This window comes from Rhinopithecus roxellana, chromosome 19, assembly GCF_007565055.1.
Source record: "Rhinopithecus roxellana isolate Shanxi Qingling chromosome 19, ASM756505v1, whole genome shotgun sequence".
NCBI classification, from domain to species: domain Eukaryota; kingdom Metazoa; phylum Chordata; class Mammalia; order Primates; family Cercopithecidae; genus Rhinopithecus; species Rhinopithecus roxellana.
The window spans coordinates 51,979,258-52,001,840 of NC_044567.1; the positions used below are offsets into that span (position 1 = coordinate 51,979,258).

Below are 22,583 nucleotides of genomic sequence, written 5' to 3' on the forward strand. Positions count from 1 at the left end.
GCCACCTGTGGTTTCAGGACAGAGAGCCTTAGCATCTACGGACAAAGTTTCCCTCCCCAATAGACACTTTCCAATACTGCCTCTCTCAGGGCCACACCACCATCCTCTACATCCCGTGCCTGTCTCTCACCATCCTTCTTCTCCTTCGCAGGGCGGTGCTGAAGGGCACAGGTGTCAGGCATTTTGAGATCTTCAGAGAAGGGCAGGGCTGCTCTCACCATGGAGTATTAGAGCTGGAAGGGGCCCAAGGGCTCATGCAGTCTGTTCCTTGGTTTTACCCCTCTCATGATGCTGCTTCTCAGTCACACTGGCCCTCGGTCTGGCCAGCCACATAGCTAGTGGGACAGCAGTAGCCTCAAATCAAGGGGGGAGGCTGGTCCGTAATTGTTACACTCTGTGATGATTATGAAGTCAGCTTGTTGCACCCACATCCTGCCCAGACTAAAGGTGGGCCACTGCCACCACAGTTTCTCTCTGCTTCTGGTCAGCTGGGTTGTCCTGCACAGTTACGGCTGTCATCCCAAACAAACCAGATGGCATCAGAGGCACTCCATCAAGTGGGAGATGGGGAGGAGGCTGTACTGAAGAAAGAAAACTTCAACATGCTGAATGCCCTTGACCAACTGCCAAAACCCTTTCCAAACCCCAAGTCTATGAACCGGACCGTCACTACCAAAGGACTCCCACTTTCCTCAAAGGGCAATTTGGTCAACTTCTTGGAGGATGATACCATCAACCTACCGTAAGACACAAATCTGGTCCTTTCCTCTCTCTCTCTCTCTCTCTCTCTCTCTCTCTCTCTCTTTCTTTTTTTCTTTTTCTTTTTACAGGGTCTTGCTTTGTCACCCAGGCTGGAGTGCAGCAGTGCAATCTTGGCTCACTGTAGCCTTGACTTCTTGAGCGCAAGTGATCCTCCCACCTCAGCCTCTCAAGTAACGGGGACTATTTATGAGCCACCACCACACCTGGCTAATTTTCATTTTCTTTTTTGTGTGTGTGTGGAAACAGGGTTTCACCATGTCCAGGCTAGTCTTGAACTTCTGGGCTCAAGCAATCCTCCCGCCTCAGCTTCCCACAGTGTTGGGATTGTAGGTGTGAGCCACTGTGCCTATAGTTTCTAAGAAAGGCTGGAGCCGGGGGCTGGGCAGAGAGACTTAAAGAAGCTGTACTTCCATGACTTGTCACAACCCAGTTCCTTGACTCCCAGAGAACAGTGTGTGAGCAGGTTGGATCTATGTATGTATTCCTAAGCCCCAAATCACTTCTTGGAGGCATATGGCGCTCCCACTCCAGGAGGCCTTCCTGGATTAGTCAGTTTTGTTGACAGTGCTCTTGTCTTGCCTTGTCTGGCTGTGGTCCTCACCATCACCAAACCCCCAACACCCCCTTGGCTCCTCTTCCTCAACCCTCCCTGTTTGGTAACTTCATCTACCTGACTGTTCCCCAGTAGCCTGCCTTCCTTCGGACTGGGTTTTGCTGTTCCTCCTCACCAAGTCTGGGTTTCCTCTACTTCATTCCACAAAACTCTTTGAGCACCTGCAAGGTGTCTGGCCCAGTGTTGAAGTTCTAGGAACGTACAGCTGGAAAGCACAGTCCCTGCCTTTAAGGAGCTCCCAGTCTGACGTGTGGAGGTCAGGGTTGAAAGGACGGGGATCATGCAATAACGAGAATGATACAGCATAGTCTGGTAAGTGCCAGGACAGGATGCCTTGAGGGACCAGAGGGGCTTAGTATAGCTTGAGACTGGGTGCAGTTGAGGGAGGCTTCTTGAAGGAAGTGATATTTGAGCTGAGTCTCCAAGGAAAGAAAGGAGTTAGCCAGTGAAGGGGTGGTGGTGCAGGGTGATGTGGCCTGGGGGAATTACATGCAGGGTATTTTTCTTTTCTTTTCCTTTTTTTTTTTTTTTTTTTTTGAGACAGAGTCTCGCTCTGTCGCCCAGGCTGGAGTGCAGTGGCGCGATCTCAGCTCACTGCAAGCTCCGTCTCCTGCGTTCACGCCATTCTCCAGCCTCAGCCTCCCGAGCAGCTGGGATTACAGGCGCCCACCACATGCCCAGCTAATTTTTTGTATTTTTAGTAGAGACGGGGTTTCACCGTGTTAGCCGGGATGGTCTCGATCTCCTGACCTCATGATCCACCCGCCTCCAAAGTGCTGGAATTACAGGCGTGAGCCATCGCACCTGGCCTCATGCAGGGTATTTTTATGGGTAAGTGACCTGTGCAGACCTATGCACACGTGGCCCTGCACTTACAAGGGGCTTGTGCTTAGTTTAACACTTTGCTGTTACTATCTTCAAATTCATAATCTTTGAATAAGGGGCTCAGTGTACCTCAATTTGCACTGGGCCCCACACACTACATAGCTGGTCTTGATTCTATGAGAGGGATGTGGTGTCCGTTCCTGAAAGTGCCCATAAGCGAGCAGGTATGGCTAAAGTGACGGATACTTGTAGGAAACTTCATGGTATACTGGGAATCTTGGGCTCGAAGGCCGAATTCAAATCCAAGTTCTGCCACTTAGAGATTTATGGTCTTAGACAAGTTAATTAAGATCGGAGGCCAGATGGGGTGGCTCACACCTGTAAACCCAGCACTTTGAGAGGCTGAGGCGGGCGGTGAAGTCAGACATTTGAGACCAGCCTGGCCAACATGATGAAACCTCATCTCTACTAAAAATACAAAAATTAGCTGGGCGTGGTGGCACGCGTCTGTAGTCCCAGCTACTCGAAAGGCTGAGGCAGGAGAATCCTTTGAACCTGGGAGGTGGAGGTTGCAGTGAGCCAAGACTGCCATTGCACTCCGGCCACAGGTCTGGGAGACAGAGCAAGACTCTGTATTTAAAAAAAAAAAAAAAAAAAAAAAATAGATCAGGGACCTTCAACCTCTCATTTGCCAAATGGGGCTAACACCCATCCAGCAGAGCTATTGTGAACATCAGGAGGAGGAGATGTTCAGCATGTAGCCAGTGCCTAGCAGCCTAATACCCAGACTCTTCAGACTACAAAAGACCTTGGTGGGGGAATCATTTATTCCAAATGTCCACCAAGGGCTAGCATAGGGGGTCTGGGCTAATCAGGATTTCTCAGGAGGAGGCTGATGAGGCTGGAACTCGGGGAGGAAAAACTTGGCCCATTCATCAACCAAGACGTGGGAGGCTGGCTGGGAGTAAGGGATCCACAAACTGTGGATTGTGACCTATTAATGGGTCAAGAAGTCCTTTTAGTTGGTGAAGACCACTATGATAAAAATAAACTGGCGAGGTGCAGTGGCTCACGCCTGTAATCCCAGCACTTTCGAAGGCCGAGGCAGGCGGACCACGAGATCAAGAGATCAAGACCATCCTGGCCAACATGGTGAAACCCCTTCTCTACTAAAAATACAAAAATTAGCTGGGCATGGTGGTCGCACCTGTAGTCCCAGCTACTTGAGAGGCTGAGGCAGAAGAATCGCTCAAACCCAGGAGGGGAGGTTGCAGTGAGCTGAGATCACACCACTGCACTCCAGCCTGGCCGACAGAGTGAGACTCTGTCCCAAAAACAAACAAACAAACAAACAAATAAATAAATAAATAAATAAACTATAATATAATTGGAAATTCCAGAGCCCATTGCACACAGAGTAAGTATTGGTCTGCGAAATGTTTGTTTTAGTTATAGGTGTATATATAGCTGTACTAAGTTACCATGGAAAGTGTATTTTACTTTGGGTAAAGGTAAAAGAAAGATTTGAAAGCCAAACTTTTTGGCTTGATATTCTTCATCAGTTAAAAAATATATATATTTTTTAATTTGTCTGGGGGCAGTGGCTCATGCCTGTAATCCCAGCACTTTGGGAGGCTGAGGTGGGCAAATCACCTGAGGTCAGGAGTTTGAGACCAGCCTGGCCAACATGGTAAAACCCCATCTCTACTAAAAATATAAAAGTTGGCCAGATGTGGCGGCATGGGCCTGTAATCCCAGATACTCGGAAGGCTGAGGCAAGAGAATCGCTTAAGCCAGGGAGGCAGAAGTTGCAGTGAGTCAAGGTCACACCAGCATACTCCAGCCTGGGTGACAGAGCAAGAATCTGGCTCAAAAAAAAAAAAAAACCAAAGAGAGTAAAAACAGAAAAAAAATGTTAAGTGATGGGGATCATGTACAAGATTTTTCTTTGTAATAGCAAATAATTGATAACAAAACAAATATCCATATAGGCCAGGCAAAGTGGCTGATACCTATAATCCAAGCGCTTTGGGAGGATGACTAGAACCCAGGAGTTCGAGATCAGCCTGGGCAACATGGCAAAACCCTGCGTCTACAGAAAAGTACAAAAACTAGCTAGACATGGTGATGTGCATCTGTAGTCCCAGCTACTCAGAATAAGGTGGATGGATGGCTTGAGCTCAGGAGTTTGCGCCACTGCACTCCAGCCTGGGCAGCAGAGGGAGACCCTGTCTCAAAAAAACGAAACAAAAACAAATATCCGTGTAATGGAAAATCATATAACAGTAAAAATGACTGAACCAGAGCTACGTGTGTCAATATAGATGAATGTCAGCACAAAGTCGAGTGAAAAAAGCAAGTTGCAGATGGATATGTGCTGAATAATATATTTTATTTATACATCTACAAACGTGAAAAATAATAGAGCTTGCGTAGAGATAACATAAATGTGTAAGAAACCTATAGAGACGCACATTGAATAGTAAATACACAATTTAAAATAAAGCTAGATGAGGAGTAAATGGAGGTTTAATATAATATTCTTGATATTTTTGTATAAGTCTAAAATACTTCATAATTTTTAAAAATTCAGAGTGGAAGAAATAAGTTTTTGAGCATCCACCCCAACATATGTACATTTGTTTTATTTTATTTATTTCTGAGACTGGGTCTTGCTCTGTTGCCCAGGCTGGAGTGCAGTGGCACGATCTCAGCTCACTGCACCCTCCACCTACCAGGCTCAAGCGATCCTCCTGCCTCAGCCTTCCAAGTAGCTGGAATTACAGGCACCCGCCACCATGCCCAGCTAATTTTTTGTATTTTTAGTAGAGACAAGGTTTCACCATGTTGGCCAGGCTGCTCTTGTACTCCTGACGTCAGGTAATAAACCCGCCATGGCCTCCCAAAGTGCTGAGATTACAGGTGTGAACCACCACACCTGGCCCGTATATGTATTTGTATTCCTGTTAATTTTACGTGCTAGATATTAATAGGTATTATTAAATGCTACTAAAATGTAAGTAAATATTAGTGATTCCTTTAAAATTTAAACAATAGTTAATAAACATTAGTGAAATTGAATGTATTACTTCCATACCCCAGTAGATCTTTGTGGTTACTCCCTGGGGCATTTGCACCCCATTTGGAGGGAGGACTTGCCATTTTAGCATGTTTTTTAAATTGTGATTTTCAGAACACTCGCATCAGGATTTTCTAAGGATTTTTTTTTGAGACAGAGTTTCACTCTGTCGCCCAGGCTGGAGTGCAGTGGTGCGATCTCGGCTCACTGCAACTTCTGCCCCCCAGGTTCAAGCAATTCTCCTGCCTCAGACTCCCAAGTAGCTGGGATTACAGGCGCCCACCACCACACTCAGCTAATTTTTGTGTTTTTGGTGGAGACAGGGTTTCACCATGTTGGCCAGGCTTGTCTCTAACTCCTGACCTCAAGTAATCCGCCCACCTTGGCCTCCCAAAGTGCTGGGATTATAGGCGTGAGCCGGCGCGCCCAGCCAGAATCCTGTTAAAGATGCAGATTCCCTAGTCCCATGCTAACTGGGGACCAGAGACTAAAAGTCTGCATTTTTAGTAAGTGCCGTGGTGAGTCTGATGCAATGCTATAGAGCAATGAGGCTGTTCCAAGCTGTTTGCAAATGGCTGGGCATACTGGTAAGTCAGGCCCAAGGCCTGTCCTCAGGAGCCCTCAGGTGGAACGGGCTGGGGTGGCCTCCTTCATCTGACTTACCTGTCTCCCGTCTTGCTCCAGGAAGCCGATGCCAGTGGATGATTCAGATTGCAGCTCTGATGATACCAGCATCTCTGCCTTCTCATCCACCTTGCTGAACCCCATCAAATTAGCTGTGACCCAGCCCAACAGCAGCTTCTTTGCAGGGATGCTGGAGGGGGAGCTGAACAAACTCAGCTTCTCCCCGATGGCCAAGAATACAGAAAAGGAGGACCTGGCCCTCGGCCCCTGCCCATGCCCATCTAAGTGCCAAATGGCCACGAGGGGCCTGCTGGACCTTGACAACCCTGAGTTGGAGACAGAAACCTCCTCAACGCACTCGGAATCTTCTGTGGTTGTGGACCTGCCAGACACCCCCTTCATCTTTGAGCACACTGTCAGCACTTCCACAGCTGTGGTGTGTTTCCCTTGCTCATGCGTTCAGCAGAGGCTTATTGTGCCAGGCACTGAGCTGAGCTCCATGGGTAGTGAAAAGGTGCCTGCCACCTGCATCTCGACCTCAAGTTCATGGTTTAGGAAGGGAGAGGACGTGTCTGTAAAATCTCCAGTGCAAGACAGAAAGGGTTCAGTGCTGTAGGAAAAGTTCAGACCAAGTGCCACTAGGAATTCAGAGGAAAGATACATTACTTCCAGATGCAGGAATAAGCTTGGTGGGTTTTGGTAACATCTGAACTGGGAAGCAGAGGTAGCACGTAAACATCTAGAGGTGGAGGAGGGAAGGCATTCCCTGGAGGGGCGGACCCTAGCAAAAGCTCACAGGAAAGTATGGGAGGAAATCTCAATGTGGACAAGATGGCAGGTGATCTGTAGGAATAGGAAAGCGTGAGAAGCCCTGGATGAGGACCTGGGATCAAGTGAGGCTCCTCGGGATTCCTAGGCCTCCTCCCTAGAGGGTCTGGGGTGAAGCCTAATAATTTGCATTAGTAACAGATTCGCGGAGGATGCTGGTGCTGCCAGTCTGCAGGCTACATGCTGAACAACACCGTCCTACACTATGGGAAGTGAAGACAGGAGTCAGGATGGGGAATGTTAGTCTGGGGTCATCTTCCAGAGTACTCCATTGTTAGGATGCTTTATAGATTTTTCTGTAACTAACAGGGAACAGCTTTGTACAAAGCTTCACATCAGATGATGAAAGCAATTCGAGCTGTATCTTGGGAAGATGCCTGGAATTCCACTGTTGGATGGCCCAGAGCAGTGTTTCTCAAAGTGCTCTCCAGATGGACAGTGTCAGCATCACTCAGCAAATCGTTAGAAATTTAAATTCTCATCTCCCTCCATCACATTTGGGCCTCCTGAGTCAGAAACTTTTGGGGCGGAGGCCAGCAATCTATCTTTTAATAAGTCCTCCGGGGTATTCTAATGCACACCAAGTTTGACAACCACTGGCCTAGATGGAGGAGAAACCAGACAGGAGGCAGCAGGCCCAGAAATCTGCAGTTATAAAACCTCCCTGAGATGCTTAACCAGGCTTAGCAACCATTGTAGTACAAAGTGTATGGGCTCTGGGGCTATGGGTTTGAACTCTGGCTGTCACTTAATTGCTGTGTGATGATGGACCAGTCACTTGCCCTCTCTGGACCTAGTTGTTAAGAAGATCTCTAAGGTCAGCTGACAGAGTCTAGAACAGCGGTTCCCAACCTTTTTGGCACCAGGGACTGGTTTCATGGAAGATAATTTTTCCATGGATCAGGTTGGGGGGATGGTTTCAGGGTGATTCAGCATATTACATTTATTGTGTATTTTATTTCTATTATTATTACATTGTAATATATAATGAAATAATTATACAACTCACCATGATGTAGAAACTGTGGGATCCCTGAGCTTGTTTTCCTGCAACGAGAGGGTCCCATTTGGGGGTGATGGGAGACAGTCACAGATCATCAGGTATTAGATTCTCATGAGGAGCATTCAACTTAGATCCCTCCCATACAATTCACAATAGGTTCACTAGCCTGTGAATATCTAATGCCGCTGCTGATCTGACAGGAGGCGGAGCTCAGGCGGTACTGTGAGCCATGGGGAGCAGCTGTAAATGTAGATGAAGCTTCGCTTGCTCACCCACTGATCTCCTCCTGCTGTGCTATCCAGTTCTGCACAGGATATCTGCTATCAGTCCATGACCCAAGGGTTGGGAACCCCGGTGTAGAAGAAATATGGAACGAGGGTGCACCCTAAAGTGGGCGGGGCTGCCCAGGAGAGTAGCACATGCTGCGGGGCAGGGCTGCCACACTCAGTGCTGCAGTACCTTGCACCTTCCTCTGACTTGCCTGGGTCCCAGCAGGAGCAGGGGATGGACGTGGGACATCCTGACCCCAGTTGGGAGGGAGAGGGGACAGGAAGGACAGGACAGATATGAGGAAGCCTTGGGGCTCTCTCTTCCCCTAGATTTCCTGGACCTACGCCTTGGGCAAGCAGCCGGTCAGTTTCTACCAGGTCCTGTTACAGGAGGTGGCCGAGACACAGGAGAATGAGTTGCCCAAGGCAAAGAATCGTCCATGGATCTTCAACAAGATCTTGGGTACCACTGTCAAGCTGATGGAGCTGAAGCCTAACACATGTTACTGCCTCACTGTCCGTGCAGCCAACACAGCTGGGGTGGGGAAGTGGTGCAAGCCCTACAAAGTAAGCTCTGGGAAAAGAGGGGCCTTGGGGGTGGAGAGAAGTCCCAAACCAGGGAACCAGGGTTTTGGAGGTTGGGAACACCCCTATACCCACATGTCTCATCTGGCTAGCTTTCCTTCTGCCTGGATCAAGAAGCATCAATTCCAGGATGCATGCTTCTGGGAGGTTTACAGATTAAGCCACTCTGGGGCCCACTAGGAATGCATTTTTCAACATCATATTTCTCAATGAATGTATTTTTCAACATCACTATAATGTTCCCCTTCCAAAGCCATTGGTTTTTAGACTCTGCAACTCAATGCCAATAATTATGAGTAGGCTGGGAAGTCAAGGGCATTGAAAGAAACAGGGAAGACAAGAGGCTAAAGGGGGACGAAGGGAACAGCCGGGTGTGGGTAGGGGTACAGGGGTATAGAGGCCTGAGTACACACAGCCCTTTGGTTGGAAACATCCCATAACTGAGGAGGCACAGGCTTGAGTCATGCATCTTTGTACCTGTTTCCTGCATCAATGGCTAGGTTGGATAAGGCTGTTTAGAATAGGTCTGAGTTAGCAGACAGAAAAAAAAAGGAGGTGATAGAGAAAGAGAGCCAGGCTCAGATCTGGGAAGGAATTCTGAAGGGTTTTCTTGTTTCACTTCAGTTTGCAACCCTGGCCACTGACTTCAGCAGCTTCCCTGAGAACAACCCCATCCAGATCACCGTGCGGCGCAAGGAACCCCAGCGAAAGATCGTGTCCATCGGGCTGGAGGAGATGCGGAGGCTGGAGGATCTGGAATACCTATTTCCCTATTAACAGGGAGGGCCCCAGGACACCCCTCACCAACTTTCAGCTTTGGCCCCGGGCCCTTAGGAACCAGAACCATGAGACTTACCGTACCACCAGCACCATGCGGGCCCAAGGGCCTGGCAGAGTGGTATGGGAACCCCACCCCTGGGCTGGGGCCAAGGCTAGATAGATAGGGGCCCCATTCACCTGGAGACATCCCAGTGGCCAGGCTCAGCCACTGCCCACAGCTGCTAGACTCTGTCCTCCCCCAAATCTGGGCTGGGTCCAGGTCCCTCATTAAAGAACTGCAGGCCATCCAGCACCGTAAAATCTGCTTTATGCTGCAGACAGCCTCAGATCGGCTGGCTGACACCCACCTCCTAGCTTCCACCAGGACGGACTCTACATGAGTAGGGAGATGGAAAACAGGCAGCTAGGCAATAGGATGCTGCCATCACCCCTTCCCCAGTGGGGCGGGGGACAGGGGCAGGGAGACTGGTGCTGTAAGACTAAAAGCCTCTTACACCAGAAGAAAACAGAAATAGCTGTCATGGACAGAAGTGGTGGCCCATGAGCTGTCAAACTAGCTTGAGCTCTGGAGGAAGGGATGTGGTACAAAGTGCACAATAAGCTTTGGGGAAGGGCCTGGTTTAATCCCAGCTCTTCCTCTTACTGGACGTGAGGGCGCGGGCTAATCATTTAAGCTTCTTGTGTTGTTTCCTCATCAAAAGTTTGGGGGCTTGAGAACTTTCCAGGCCTGGTACAGTCTGAGGGCACAGCAGACAAGCACCTGACACCAAGGAGCTCAGTGGCTGATAGCTTTGTTCGCTTCTCATGTACCCTCACTGCAGAGATGTGCAAAGTGGAGGCCAAGCACCGCAGCTAGGTGACGCACAAAACCCAAAAGCACAAAGGGTGGAGGAGGGTAAGAAGGAGCAATATGCTAGTTCTGAGCAGTTTATACAAGGATGGTTTGGAAATCCAATCTGAGTAGTTCATACCATGACCCAGCTTAGCATGGGATGCAGGAGAAAGCGGAGGCAGGGTGCATTCAGGGCAAGATCTCGGCCTGCGGTCTGAGTCCTGATGGGAATTCCTTTCACTACTTGAAAGTTCTCATGTGGCAGAGAACTATCCTCTGTCATCAACCATACCCACTTTGGCTCAGAGCTTACTGCTGCCTCCCCATCTGAGGGAATCCTCTGGAAGAACCATCACCTTCCCCGCTCTATCCTGAGGGCCCAGGGAAGTGCGTGATGCCTGGCAGGGCCTCAGGCAGCGTGCTATGGGAAGGCAGACGTGTCCCCTAGAACAGGGCTGGCCAGCAGAACCCTCTTAATGACGAAAACCTTTCTGTGTGCTGTCCAATACTGGAGGCCTTACCCCGTGTGGCAGAGGAACTGCACTTCTATTTCATGCCAGCAGCCACATATGGCCGGTGCCTACTGCAGTGCACAACAGTACACCCTTAGATTCTCCTTGGCCACTATCACAACTGGCCTCTCTCTTACCGACACAGGGAAAGACAGGAAAGGGAAGTGCCTGGTCAGTGTGGTTTTGGCGTAGTCCAGTGCAAGGGAGGGGGCCTGACAATCTGATTTAGCACAGTCCTTGATAGAGTCCTGGGGATTCTAAGACAAGGAATTAGAACCCAACACACAAAACATAAGTTATTTATTTGGTCATAGAACCTGGGGTCTGACCCTGTACAGAGTTGACACTAGTGGCCCACTCATAGAGCCTGGCCGCCCATCACCCTCGTCTGTACCAGTAAGGTATAGAGTAGCGGACACAGGCCAAGTTCGGTAACAACTTCCTGTGACCTTCGATTTCTGGCTCTGGGGTGTGCCACAAGCAGGGGATCTGTGGGAAGACCCCACTCGGGTCTGTCGAGGACAGCAGGCCACGCGCATTCTCAGGTCCCCACTGGTGGGAAGGGTGTGTGCGCTGCCACCCGAGTCTTTGTTCTCTGGCAGGAAAGGAGGCTGGCAGAGGCCGAGTCCAGGTGGGGGTCAGAGAGAACTGCAGGCCTTCTCATCTCCTCCATCTGTGGAGAAGGGAAGGGTGTCAGGATGGAGATTCCACCTCAGGAAAGGGAGGCTGTCATATAATCCCAGTGTCAACTGACGGATGGCCTGTGGTCCACCCTCAGACTCACCAAGAGCCGGGTGACCATCTCTGCTCTGGCCACCCAAACTCAGGCTGCCCACCCACTGTCTGCTGCCGCCAGGACCTCCACCCAGGGCCTGGCCCCTGGCATGCCCACCACCAAACAGTCACAATCCCTTATAAGCACACGACACTTTAGCTTCCAGTGCTTACCCTCCTATTTTTGATCCTATGAAGGTTTGATAATTCCCAAGAGACTGATTAACCAAGTTCTCTGTAATTACTCATTGGCAGAACTAGGATTTGAACTCGGGTCTTGGGACTCTGAAGTCCAGTGACAGAAAGACCTGGACGCACACTCTAAGAGGGTATCCTATGGCCTCTGTTATTCCGGTTGCCCTCCCACCTGCCCACTGACAGCCTGGCTCCACACACCTCCTCAGGACAGTCTGAGCACCTGGAGGGCGCTGTGGAATTCTATGCCATAACGGAAAGTGTGCAAAGAGGGACTGGCTTAGGGTCAGGAGGGCCAAGCACGCCAACCACCACCTCCCCCACACTCACATCCGCAGGCATTTGTCCTTCCCACCACTTGCCACTCTCTGGCCATCTGGACTCCAGTCAACAGCATATACCTAAAGGGAGGCAGAGGAGGGAGGCAGAGGAGGAAGGCAGGTGAGGTGGTGAGAGGGAGACAGCCAGGCTCCAATCCCAACCCCTCCTCTGCCCGAGGGTTGGCCCTACCTCATCCGCATGGCCAGGCAGGTCCATGGCCAGCTTCTGGGCCTTCACATCCCACACCTTCAGTGTGCTGTCACTGCTGCCGCTGACCAGGAGCCGGCTGTCAGCTGACCATGCAATCTGGTACACGGCAGCCACGTGGCCGCGTAGGGAAGCCAGGTACCTGGTCCAGAAGACAATGATGGATCTTAGTCTGAGTTAGATCTTCCAACACATCTAAAGGGTCCCCTATGCTCACGGTCATGGTTCTCAACCTTGGCTATTTGTTAGAAATACCTGGGAACTTTTACAAAATCATACTGCCTGGTCCCCATCCCAGACCATTTTAATCATTACCAGTCATTACAATTTGTAAAACTTCCGCAAATGAGTAGCTTCTAACATGCCTCTTGCTTGCCCTCCATACCTGCACAACTTTGCATGCCTTAGACTCCAACGTGGCCATCTGCTTAGCCCATCTGCCTGACATCCCCCTAAGCAGCAGGTGCCTGCTGACAGGCGGCATGGAGTAACAGTGGGCCAGGCCCACCTGAACTTTCACATCAACACAGTCTAGCTGTTTCTCTTTGGACAAATCATCAGGCCTCTCTGAGACTCAGTTTTATTTTAAAAAAGGAACCCAATTACCTATGTTAAAGGGTTGCTGTGTGAAAACACAGTGACTGATGCAGAGGTCCCCCTTCAACCCCAACAAGGTATTCCTGGCTCTTTTTCTCCCCTTGCCTCTGCCTTTGCCACTCCTCTGATCCGATTAACCCCAAGGGCATTGTGCCTCATCACACGAAGGGTTCCCACACTAGAGTGTGTAGCAGAGTCACCTGGTAACTTTATTAAAATGAAGAATCAGATCCACGGGGTCTGAGTTGGGGCCAGGACTCTGCATTTCTATCAAGCTCCTATGTGATGCTGATGCCGCTGGTCTGTGGCCCATACTTTGAGGAGGTCCAAGTAACAATTGTACCACAAGCCTACCTACCACCACTTCACCTTCTCCAGGGCTACAGCCCTACCACTTCAGCTAGCTCTAAGATCACTTCTCTCCTAAGACAAAAACTAGCTTTTTTGAGACAGAGTCTCACTTGTTGCCCAGGTTGGAGTGCAGTGGTGTGATCTCGGCTCACTGCAACCTCCGTGTCCCAGGTTCAAATGATTCTCCTGCCTCAGCCTCCCGGGTAGCTGGGATTCTAGGAATGTGCCACCACGCCTGGTTAATTTTTGTATTTTAGTAGAGACAGGGTTTTGCCATGTTGGTCAGCCTGGTCTCAAACTCCTGAACTCAGGTGATCCGCCTGCCTCGGCCTCCCAAAGTCCTGGGATTACAAGCATGAGCCATCGCACGTGGCCTGAACTAGCATTTTTAGTGACCATTTAGTGCGGGTCCCAAACATACTGTCTCATTAAATCCTTGTAACTAGGCCAGGCGTGGTGGCTCACACCTGTAATCCCAGCACTTTGGGAGGCCGAAGCAGTTGGATCACTTGAGCTCAGGAGTTCAAGACCAGCCTGGTCAACATGGTGAAATCCTGTCTCAACTAAGAATACAAAAAAATCAGCCAGGCACGGTGGCAGAGGCCTGTAATCCCAGCTACTTGGGAGGCTGAGGCACGAGAATCACTTGAACCCAGGAAGCAGAGGTTGTAATGAGCCAAGATCGTGCCATTGCACTCCAGCCACTTGAACACCAGGCGAAAGTGAAACTCATCTCTAAAACAAACAAACAAAAAAACCCTTGTAACAAAGCTGAGAGGTAGGGGGTCTGCATATTACCGAAGAGGAAACAGTGGCTTAGAAAATCCAAACACCTGCCAAGGCCACACAGCTAGTAAGTGGCAGTGCCAAGCCCCTCCCACTATTCTCTCCTTACAGAGGGGCAGTACCCACCCCCACTCACTTGCCCGTCCTGCCATCCCACAGCTTGATGGACTTGTCGAAGGAGGCACTAGCCACGATGCGGGAGTCAGGAGAGAAGAGCACTTGGTTGATGAGAGCTTGGTGTCCTGTCATCCGAGTGAGAGGTTTTTTGTCCTCTGCTGGGGACCACAGGAATAAGGTGAAGTCGTCTGAGCCAGACACCAGCCTCTCTGGACCCTGGCCCTAGGGGAAGCAGACAGCACACTGTGTTGGGTGTGGTCTCAGAAAGAAGGAGGAGGGCCCGACTTTGGCAGCAAACATACACCCTGATTACTCAATGCCAGGGACAGAGAGAGGCCAGCACTAGAAGCAATGAGGACTGGGTTGGCCACTCGCACGTGATCCCAGGCGAGTCACTTCATCCAAAAGGCAAAAGAAACTACATGCATGTAGAAAAAAATGTTTAAGATACACAATTACAGAAAAAGCAAGGCACAAAATAATGTGTTAAAAGGAGCAGGATTTTATGTATGTACGTATGTGTGTGTGCTTATACATATATACTGTATACAGACACATGTATGTGTGCATATTAAATCTCTGGAAGGTGATTCAGGATATTGGTAGCACTGGATGCTACAATAGAGATGGGAGACTTTGTGATCTACCTTTTTGTATTTTTTGAACGTGAATGTGTAAACAATCGTAAATAAAACAATAAACTAAAATAAAAAAGAAGCATGTTGGAAATATAATAAATAGGTAAGCAAATAAACTAAACAAAAAATGAAATAAAATGATCTCTAGCACATTAATATTTTAGGACTGCAAACTAGGATTATGAAGAACAACTTTTTGGAACAGGTACATTCTGAGCTGAGTCTAGAACGGAGAAGGGTCTGAGAGGGTTTTAGTGATTGGCTAAGGACTGGTACAGAGCTGGGGGTGCATGTGGCTGGCACACACTCACCCGCACGAGGTTGTATCGGCTCAGAGCCCTCTCCTTCAACTCTTGCACTGTGTCCAGGTACCGGAGGATAGAAGAGGAGATGAGGAAGAAGGCTGATTAGAAAATCTGATACAAAGAGCAAACACTCCCCATTAAGCTAGAGAACTGGTGCCTTTCCAAACAGCCCCAGATCTTCCTTCTCCCAATCACTCACAGGATCCTTGGAGGTCTTGGGCATTAACTGAGGCCTCAGCAGGTTCAAAGGCCCCAGTGCGCAGGGCATAGTCAGTGCTGAGGGCCATGGTGTTCACCCAGTGGCCGTGGCCTTGCAGAGTCCGGCACAGCACACCCTAGGGCAGAGCGAGTCACGTCAGACACACACACTCCTCCCCACCCCTAGGAGATTAGCTCCAGGAGATGGTGGTACAGGACTAAGAATCATCTTCACTCATGCATTGTGATCTTAATCAAACCACCCCTCTGGGGGTCAAGTCTCTCCCCACTTGTAAAATGGAGTCCAGATCATTAAAATGTTTCACGGAACAGGAGTTAGGTATGTCAGAGTAAACAGCTTCAGTCCAATACGTTTGGGATATGGTAGATCTGACAAAGCTCAACAGGTGTCCTACAGGAGGAATTTCCAGAGTGTGACGATCTCACGGGGACTCTGCAATCTACACTATGGTGCAGCACCAACCACAGAACTCCTCATTCCCAAAACACCTCCCTTGACCAGGGGCTGCCAGCACACATCTGGGAAACACTGAACTCGCAGATGTCAAGGTTGTTCTGAGTGCCAGCATCTTGTGACTTGAGATTTTCTGGACTGGTTACTGAACCCTCCCAGTGCTTACATCATGAGCCCTCCAGACTTTGATGGTGCGGTCCTGGGAGGCAGAGTAGAGAAGCCCGTCCCCTCCCCACTGGAGACAGGTGACCGATTGGGTGTGCCCGGTGAGGATGCGCTCACAGCGGCCTGCAGTTGTGTCCCAGATGCGCACACTGCCATCTTTGGAGCTGCTGGCCACATAGCGGCACTCAGGGTTCCTGCAGAGAAGGGAGATGTGACCTCATCTGTGACCTGGCAACATCTGTCTGCCCATGGCACCTCCCCATTCCCAACTCAAAGGCCATGGACAATCTCTTGACAGCTTTCTGACACCAAGACCTGGCTGCACTTGCAAGGTGGTTGCAACGAGCAGATCCTGTGATGAGCAGCCTCTCCCAAGCAGCAACGCAGGTCCGCACCTGGAATATCCTTCTCCCATGCCTGCCAAGCCATCTTGGTCATTCAAGTCATGCCCATCTCGTCCCCTCACGTAAAACTTCTATGCATTGGGCAGGGAAAGGGGATGTCTTTGATCCCCTGACTCATTTGTCCCAGCTCCATCAGTGTCACTTACGCGTGGAGGGGCTCCCAGCTCAGGCCTGTGATCCACTTGCTGTGGCCAGCGAGGGTCCTGCCCACCTGCTTCCCTGTGCTTGGGTCCCAGAGGAGAATCTGAAGGACAGAAGTTCACTGAATAATCCTCCCCAACAGGTCTCTGGCTCCACCAAAAATCCCTGCCTACCACTTCCCACCCAACCCTCCCTAAAGACTCCTGAACCTGATTCTGAACTGTCCCCTAGGGAAGGCGCCCTTGAATCTCTGCCTAGTTAACCTGAGCACCACCTACCTGGCCATTCTTGCAGCCTGAGGCCAGCTTCTTGCCGTCTGGAGACCACGATATACTAAGGACCCAGTGTCTGTGTCCTAAGAAAGCAGAGGAAGGAGAAATAAGGGACTCCATCTGTCTTTATCCCCAGTGCCCAGCAGTGCCTGGCAGATGCCAGGTACTCCTTAGTCATTTGAATAAATGAATTATCTAACAAAAGGAGTGATGAGGCTTTCTGGGAATGTAAAGAATGCACCCCAAGTATTAGAGCTCTGCATCTTGCTGCACGGATAACACCATCACTCTCTAATGATTCCTTATGTGACACATACTATGAAGTGTTTTCGTACATGTCATCCCTTGTTATTCTCACAAGGGTTCTAAGGTATGGAGCAAAGCAAGACATATCATCCCCATTTTCCAGACGAGAAGACTGAAGCTTAGAAAGGGAACATGCCCTACACACACAAGTTCACTCAACCAATCTGTGGTATAGCAGTGGTTCTTCAAGTGTGGTCCCGAGAGCAGCATCATCAGCATCTCCTGGGAACTTGTTAGAAACACAAATTCCCAGGCCCTAACCCAGGCCCAATGGAACCAAAACTCTGGGGGTGGGACCCAGCAATCTGTATTTTTTTTTTTTTTTATGGAGTCGCACTCTGTTGCCCAGGCTGGTGTGCAGTGGTGCCATCTCAGCTCACTGCAACCTCCACCTCCTAGATTCAAGCGATTCTTCCACCTCAGCCTCCCGAGTAGCTGGGATTACAAGCACATGCCACCATGCCTGGCTAATTTTTGTAGTTTTAGTAGAAATGGGGTTTCACTGTCAGGCTGGTCTCGAACTCCTGACATCAAGTGACCTGCCTGCTTTGGCCTCCCAAAGTGCCGGGATTACAGGTATGAGCCACCACACCTGGCCAGCAATCTGTATTTTTTTGAGATGGAGTCTCACACTCTCACCCAGGCTGGAGTGCAGTGGTGCCATCTTGGCTCACTGCAAGCTCCGCCTCCCAGGTTCACGACATTCTGCCTCAGCCTCCCAAGCAGCTGGGACTACAGGTGCCCAACACCACACCCGGCTAATTTTTTGTATTTTTAGTAAGACAGGGTTTCACCGTGTTAGCCAGGATGATCTCAATCTCCTGACCTTGTGATCTGCCCGACTCAGCCGCCCAAAGTGCTGGGATTACAAGCGTGAGCCACTGTGCCCAGCCAGCAATGTGTATTTTAACAAGCCCCCAAGGTGAGGTGATTCTGACTGGTGCTCAAGTTTGAAAACAACTGTGGCAGAGGCAGGATTTAAATCAGGTTCTCCTTGCTACCAGTCAGTCAGCCTTTCCCCACGTCCCATATCGACTCCTTGGTGTAGTTTCTGCTTGTGTCTAAGTGGCTGGCTGCGCTCAAGGACATGGTCTCTACCTAGGAACAGACAGCCGCCAACTGGATATTAAGGGGCTGTAATCTGCAAAGTGAGACCCTCATCTCTATAAAAACAAAAAACGAGCCAGGTGTGGTGGCAAGTGCCTGTCGTCCCAGCTACTCTGGAGCCTGAAGTAGGGGGACTGCTTGAGCCCAGGAGTTCGAGGCTTGAGCCCAGGAGTTCAAGTTAGCTGTGACTGCACCACTGTACTCCAACGTGGTCGACAGAGCAAGACCCTGTCTCAAAAAAAAAAAGAAGATCCCCTAAATGGCTAATTACATACTGACCCTTGCATGTGAAATGTGGTGTCTCTGTGCTGAGATCCCAGAAGCGCACAGTGGTGTCACCAGAGCCACTGGCCAGGTACCTGGGGAAGAACAGAGGATGCTTGATACTGCATATGTGCATTCCTGCCACCTATTCAATCACTTTCTGTGAACAGAATATGGAACTGGACTCTTTCCTCGACCCTGAAAAGGAGAAAGACAATAATGATGCCGCCCTCTGGGAGAATAGCCCAAGAGGCCATTTCTTTCCTCTCCACAGCTATAACCAGCTTTTGAAGTTCTCATTGCCTTCCTAAGTTTGAGATAAGCAACTAATCCCAGTTTCACAGATGAAAAATTAACTCAGAAAGGTTAAGTGATTTATACAAGTCACACAGCTCAGATCTTGAGAAATCAAGTCCAGGAAAGGTTTGTCCAAGGCAGGGGTCCTTAGCCTTTGGGGACCATGCCCTACTGAGGAAGTCCCTTAATGGCAAGCTGAGTCCAGAGCTTGGGTCTATAGTAGGCAGCCCTGAGGCCCCATCAATTACAACTCTGGGGGACCCTCCCCACACCAGGCAGAGGCTGCACCCCCACATACCCCCTCCATGAATCTGCAGCTGTCCTTACTTTCCCGTGGGGCTAAAGGCCACAGAAATGACTGCCTCACTGTGACCATCCAAGGAGCTGGTGCAGCGAGTCACGGCCCGGACTCTGAAGACAGCCTGTGGCTGGTAGATGATGTCTAGGACCTTCTCAGTCTCCACTGCCTGGGACTCCAACGTCTTCCCCAGTGAGGAGACGATCTCAGCATCGTGGACAAAGAAAGCCAGTGGCAGGGGATCCTCCTGAAGGACAATGGTAAAGGGCAACCCTTCATCAAAGGATGTGCAGGGGCACCATCTGCCAGCGATGCTCCCCACTGAGCTGTGGGAGGCGAAGCTTCTTCTTTTCAGCCACTGTGCTGGGGATACCCCCATCATTGCCCATTGAGCAAGACCTTTTATTTATTTATTTATTTTTGAGACAAGAGTCTCACTCTGTCACCCAGGCTGGAGTGCAGTGGCGCAATCTCCACTCACTGCAACCTCTGCCTCCTGGGTTTAATAGTCTCCTGCCTCAGCCTCCCGAGTAGCTGGGATTACAGGTGCCCATCACCACGCCCGGCTGTTTTACATTTTTAGTGGATACAGGGTTTCACTACGTTGGCCAGGCTGGTCTCAAACTCCTGACTTCAAGTGATGCACCTGCCTTGGCCTCCCAAAGTGCTGGGATTACAGGTGTGAGCCACTGTGCCCAGTCGAGCAAGACCTTTTAAATCACTGAACAGCAGTTGTAGGACACTTACACAGCACTTGGAAATTCTTTTTTCTTTTTGTTTTTGAGATGGAGTCTTGCTCTGTCACCCAGGCTGGAGTGCAATGGTGAAATCTCAGCTCACTGCAACCTCCGCCTCCCGGGTTCAAGCAATTCTCCTGCTTCAGTCTCCTGAGGAACTGGGACTACAGGCGCCTGCCACCACGCCTGGCTAATTTTTGTATTTTCAGTAGAGACTGTTTTCGCTATATTGGCTAAGCTGGTCTCGAACTCCTGACCTCTAGTGATCTGCCCACCTCAGCTTCCCAAAGTGCTGGGATTATAGGCATGAGTCACCGCACCCGGCCTGAAATTCTTTATCTGCATCTCATAACAACCCTGGGAAGTAGATACTAATATTCCCACTGACAGTTTCAAAAGCAGAGGCTCAGAACAACTAAGTAATTTGTTTGATGTCCTATTACCAATGATTAATTCAGGTTCTTTAGGTCCAAGATAGGATTAACATATAGCATTATGCAGTGTTTCCCAAACTACCACACCACACTGTATTTGTGTAAAAAGCACCCAAAAAGCCTGTTAAAAAATGTAGACTTTCTGCTTCAGCCTAGAGTTTGGTTTAGTAAGCCTGGGATGGAGTCCAGGAACTGCAATTTTAAGGACCTTCTCTGTCCCCAGGGCAGCTCTTCAGTAAACACACTGGCTTAAAGTTTAAAAGCAAAGGCCAGGAGCGGTGGCTTACGCCAGTAATCCCCAGCACTTTGGAGGCCAAGGCGGGCAGATTACGAGGTCAAAAGATGGAGACCATCCTGGCAAACGTGGTGAAACCCCGTCTCTACTAATTAGCTGGGAGTGGTGGTGCGCACCTGTGGTCCCACCTACTTGGGAGGCTGAGGCAGGAGAATCGCTTGAACCCGGAAGGCAGAGATTGCAGTGAGCCGAGATCACACCACTGCACTCCAGCTTGCCAGCCTAGCAACAGAGCAAGACTCCGTCTCAAAAAAAAAAAAAAAAAAGGGCAGGAGTATTCAGATAGTTTTGGGTTCCAATTCCAAATCTGCTACCTACTACACAGCATCGTGCAAATAATTACCGGGCCACGCTGTAAAATGGAGATATTAAATGTGTCCCATCTTGGGGAGCTGTGACAAGGAATCAATGAAATACAGTATCCAATGCGTTCAAAGCTAGGCCCGTCCCCGCAGGTGGACCCCGATGGTTGGCGTGTAAAGCGCTTTGCCACTGATTCCATCTCTGACATAGGTGGGAACTCACGCCAGGTGGGTCACCACAGTCCGTTGGGGGGGGACCATGAACCGCAGAGCCTCGGTCATCTGATTCCCCCACCGCACCCGCCGGGGGTGGAGATGCGAGACCGCCCTGGCCAGCCGCTCACCTGGGCCAGTAGCGCGTTGCACACGAGCTGCAGCCTGTCCGGGGTGATGTCCACGGGCACGTCGAACGGGGAGCCCAGCAGCTGCCCGCCCTCATCCTGGAACTGCACTAGCAACCGCTGCACATCGCGCGCCACCGACTCGTCCTGCGCGAGAAAGCGGGGCGGGAGTCAGTCTCGTCGCCCGCCCGGAAGAGCCCCACTTCGCTTCCCTCCGGCCTCAGGGACCCAGCCCCTAGCGCCCCGCCGCGACGCCCCCCGCCCCCATCCACGCACACCCACCGCCGCTGCCGCCGCCATCCTGCGTCCCCACGTGGAGGAGAAAGAGCCCGGCAGACAGAGCGCCATCTCCGTGGTCGGGCGGGGTCGCCGCCGGCCACATCGCCCTCTGCTGTTGGGGAGGAGAAGCGTCCCGCTGCGCACGGCCTCAGGGATTAGAAATGGGTTTACCTGGTGCTCCTCCCGCCCCTCAGCAGCCTTCACATTTATATTTTCCCAGGGTCTTAGAGGACACAGTCAACTTTTGACTCTTCACAACAGGAATTCTAGTCCCATTTTAATTTTATTTTATTTTGAGACAAGGTTTCACTCCTTGGCCCAGACTGGAGGGCTGTGACGCCATCACGGCTCACTGCAGTCTTGAACTTTCGGACTCAGCGATCCTCCCACCTCAGCCTCCCGAGTAGCCTGGACTACAGGCACACGACACCCTGCCCGGTTATTTTTCTTCATTTTTTTAAAGACGAATTCCCACTATGTTGCCGGGGCTGGTCTCAAACTCCTGAACTCAGGCAGAGACTCCCCAACTCCCCAGCCTCAGCATCCCAAAGTGCTGGGATTACAAGTGTGAGCCACCACGCCTGGTCTAGAAATTAGTATCCTTTTAAAAACTGGGTCAAGTTAAGGCTGGGCGTGGTGGCTCATGCCTGCAATCCCGGCACTTTGAGAGGCCGAGGGAAGCCGATCACTTGAGTCCAGGAGTTCGAGATCAGCCTGGCCAACATGGTGAAACCAGGTCTCTACTAAAAATACGGAAAGATTAACCAGGCATGGTGGCATGCGCCTGTGGTCCTAGCTATTTGAGAGGCTGAGGTGGTAGATTCGCTTGAACCCAGGCGGCAGAAGTTGCAGTGAGCCAAGCTCTTACCACTGCATTCCAGCCTGGATGACAGAGCAAGACTCTGTCTCAATAAATAAATAAATAAATAAATAAATAAATAAATAAATAAAATGGATCAACTCAATTAATACTTGAGTACAAAAGCAAACCATTGCCGGGCGCGGTGGCTCAAGCCTGTAATCCCAGCACTTTGGGAGGCCGAGACGGGCGGATCACGAGGTCAGGAGATCAAGACCATTCTGGCTAACACGGTGAAACCCCGTCTCTACTAAAAATACAAAAAACTAGCCGGGCAAGGTGGCGGGCGCCTGTAGTCCCAGCTACTCGGGAGGCTGAGGCGGGAGAATGGCGTAAACCCGGGAGGCGGAGCTTGCAGTGAGCTGAGATCCCGCCACTGCACTTCAGCCTGAGCGACAGAGCGAGA

General features: G+C 50.3%; 2 protein-coding genes across 5 annotated transcripts; one reads left to right on the forward strand and one right to left on the reverse strand.

Moving 5' to 3' along the window:
• The first annotated feature begins 425 nt into the window (after nucleotides 1-425).
• FNDC8 (fibronectin type III domain containing 8) lies at nucleotides 426-9,660 on the forward strand. The gene is made up of 4 exons (XM_010379552.2): nucleotides 426-742; nucleotides 5,964-6,339; nucleotides 8,334-8,570; nucleotides 9,213-9,660. The coding sequence occupies exons 1-4, from the start codon at nucleotides 534-536 to the stop codon at nucleotides 9,363-9,365; spliced, it is 975 nt and encodes a 324-aa protein (XP_010377854.1). The 5' UTR covers nucleotides 426-533; the 3' UTR covers nucleotides 9,366-9,660.
• Nucleotides 9,661-10,254: 594 nt separating this feature from the next.
• NLE1 (notchless homolog 1) lies at nucleotides 10,255-21,394 on the reverse strand. 4 transcript variants are annotated; one of them, XM_010379550.2, is made up of 13 exons: nucleotides 21,322-21,388; nucleotides 21,043-21,186; nucleotides 18,960-19,177; nucleotides 18,351-18,430; nucleotides 16,665-16,741; nucleotides 16,392-16,489; nucleotides 15,843-16,035; nucleotides 15,203-15,338; nucleotides 15,010-15,056; nucleotides 14,080-14,282; nucleotides 12,192-12,351; nucleotides 12,012-12,082; nucleotides 10,255-11,385 (listed from the first exon to the last, which is right to left on the reverse strand). In XM_010379550.2, exons 1-13 carry the CDS (start codon nucleotides 21,385-21,387, stop codon nucleotides 11,373-11,375), a joined length of 1,506 nt encoding a protein of 501 aa, XP_010377852.2. In that variant the 5' UTR covers nucleotide 21,388; the 3' UTR covers nucleotides 10,255-11,372. The 4 variants fall into 4 exon arrangements, with proteins under 4 accessions (XP_010377852.2, XP_030779675.1, XP_010377853.1 ...); XM_030923815.1 differs by having other exon boundaries at nucleotides 21,316-21,345; XM_010379551.2 differs by having other exon boundaries at nucleotides 10,996-11,385; nucleotides 18,931-19,177; nucleotides 21,322-21,394.
• Between the last annotated feature and the right edge of the window lie 1,189 nt (nucleotides 21,395-22,583).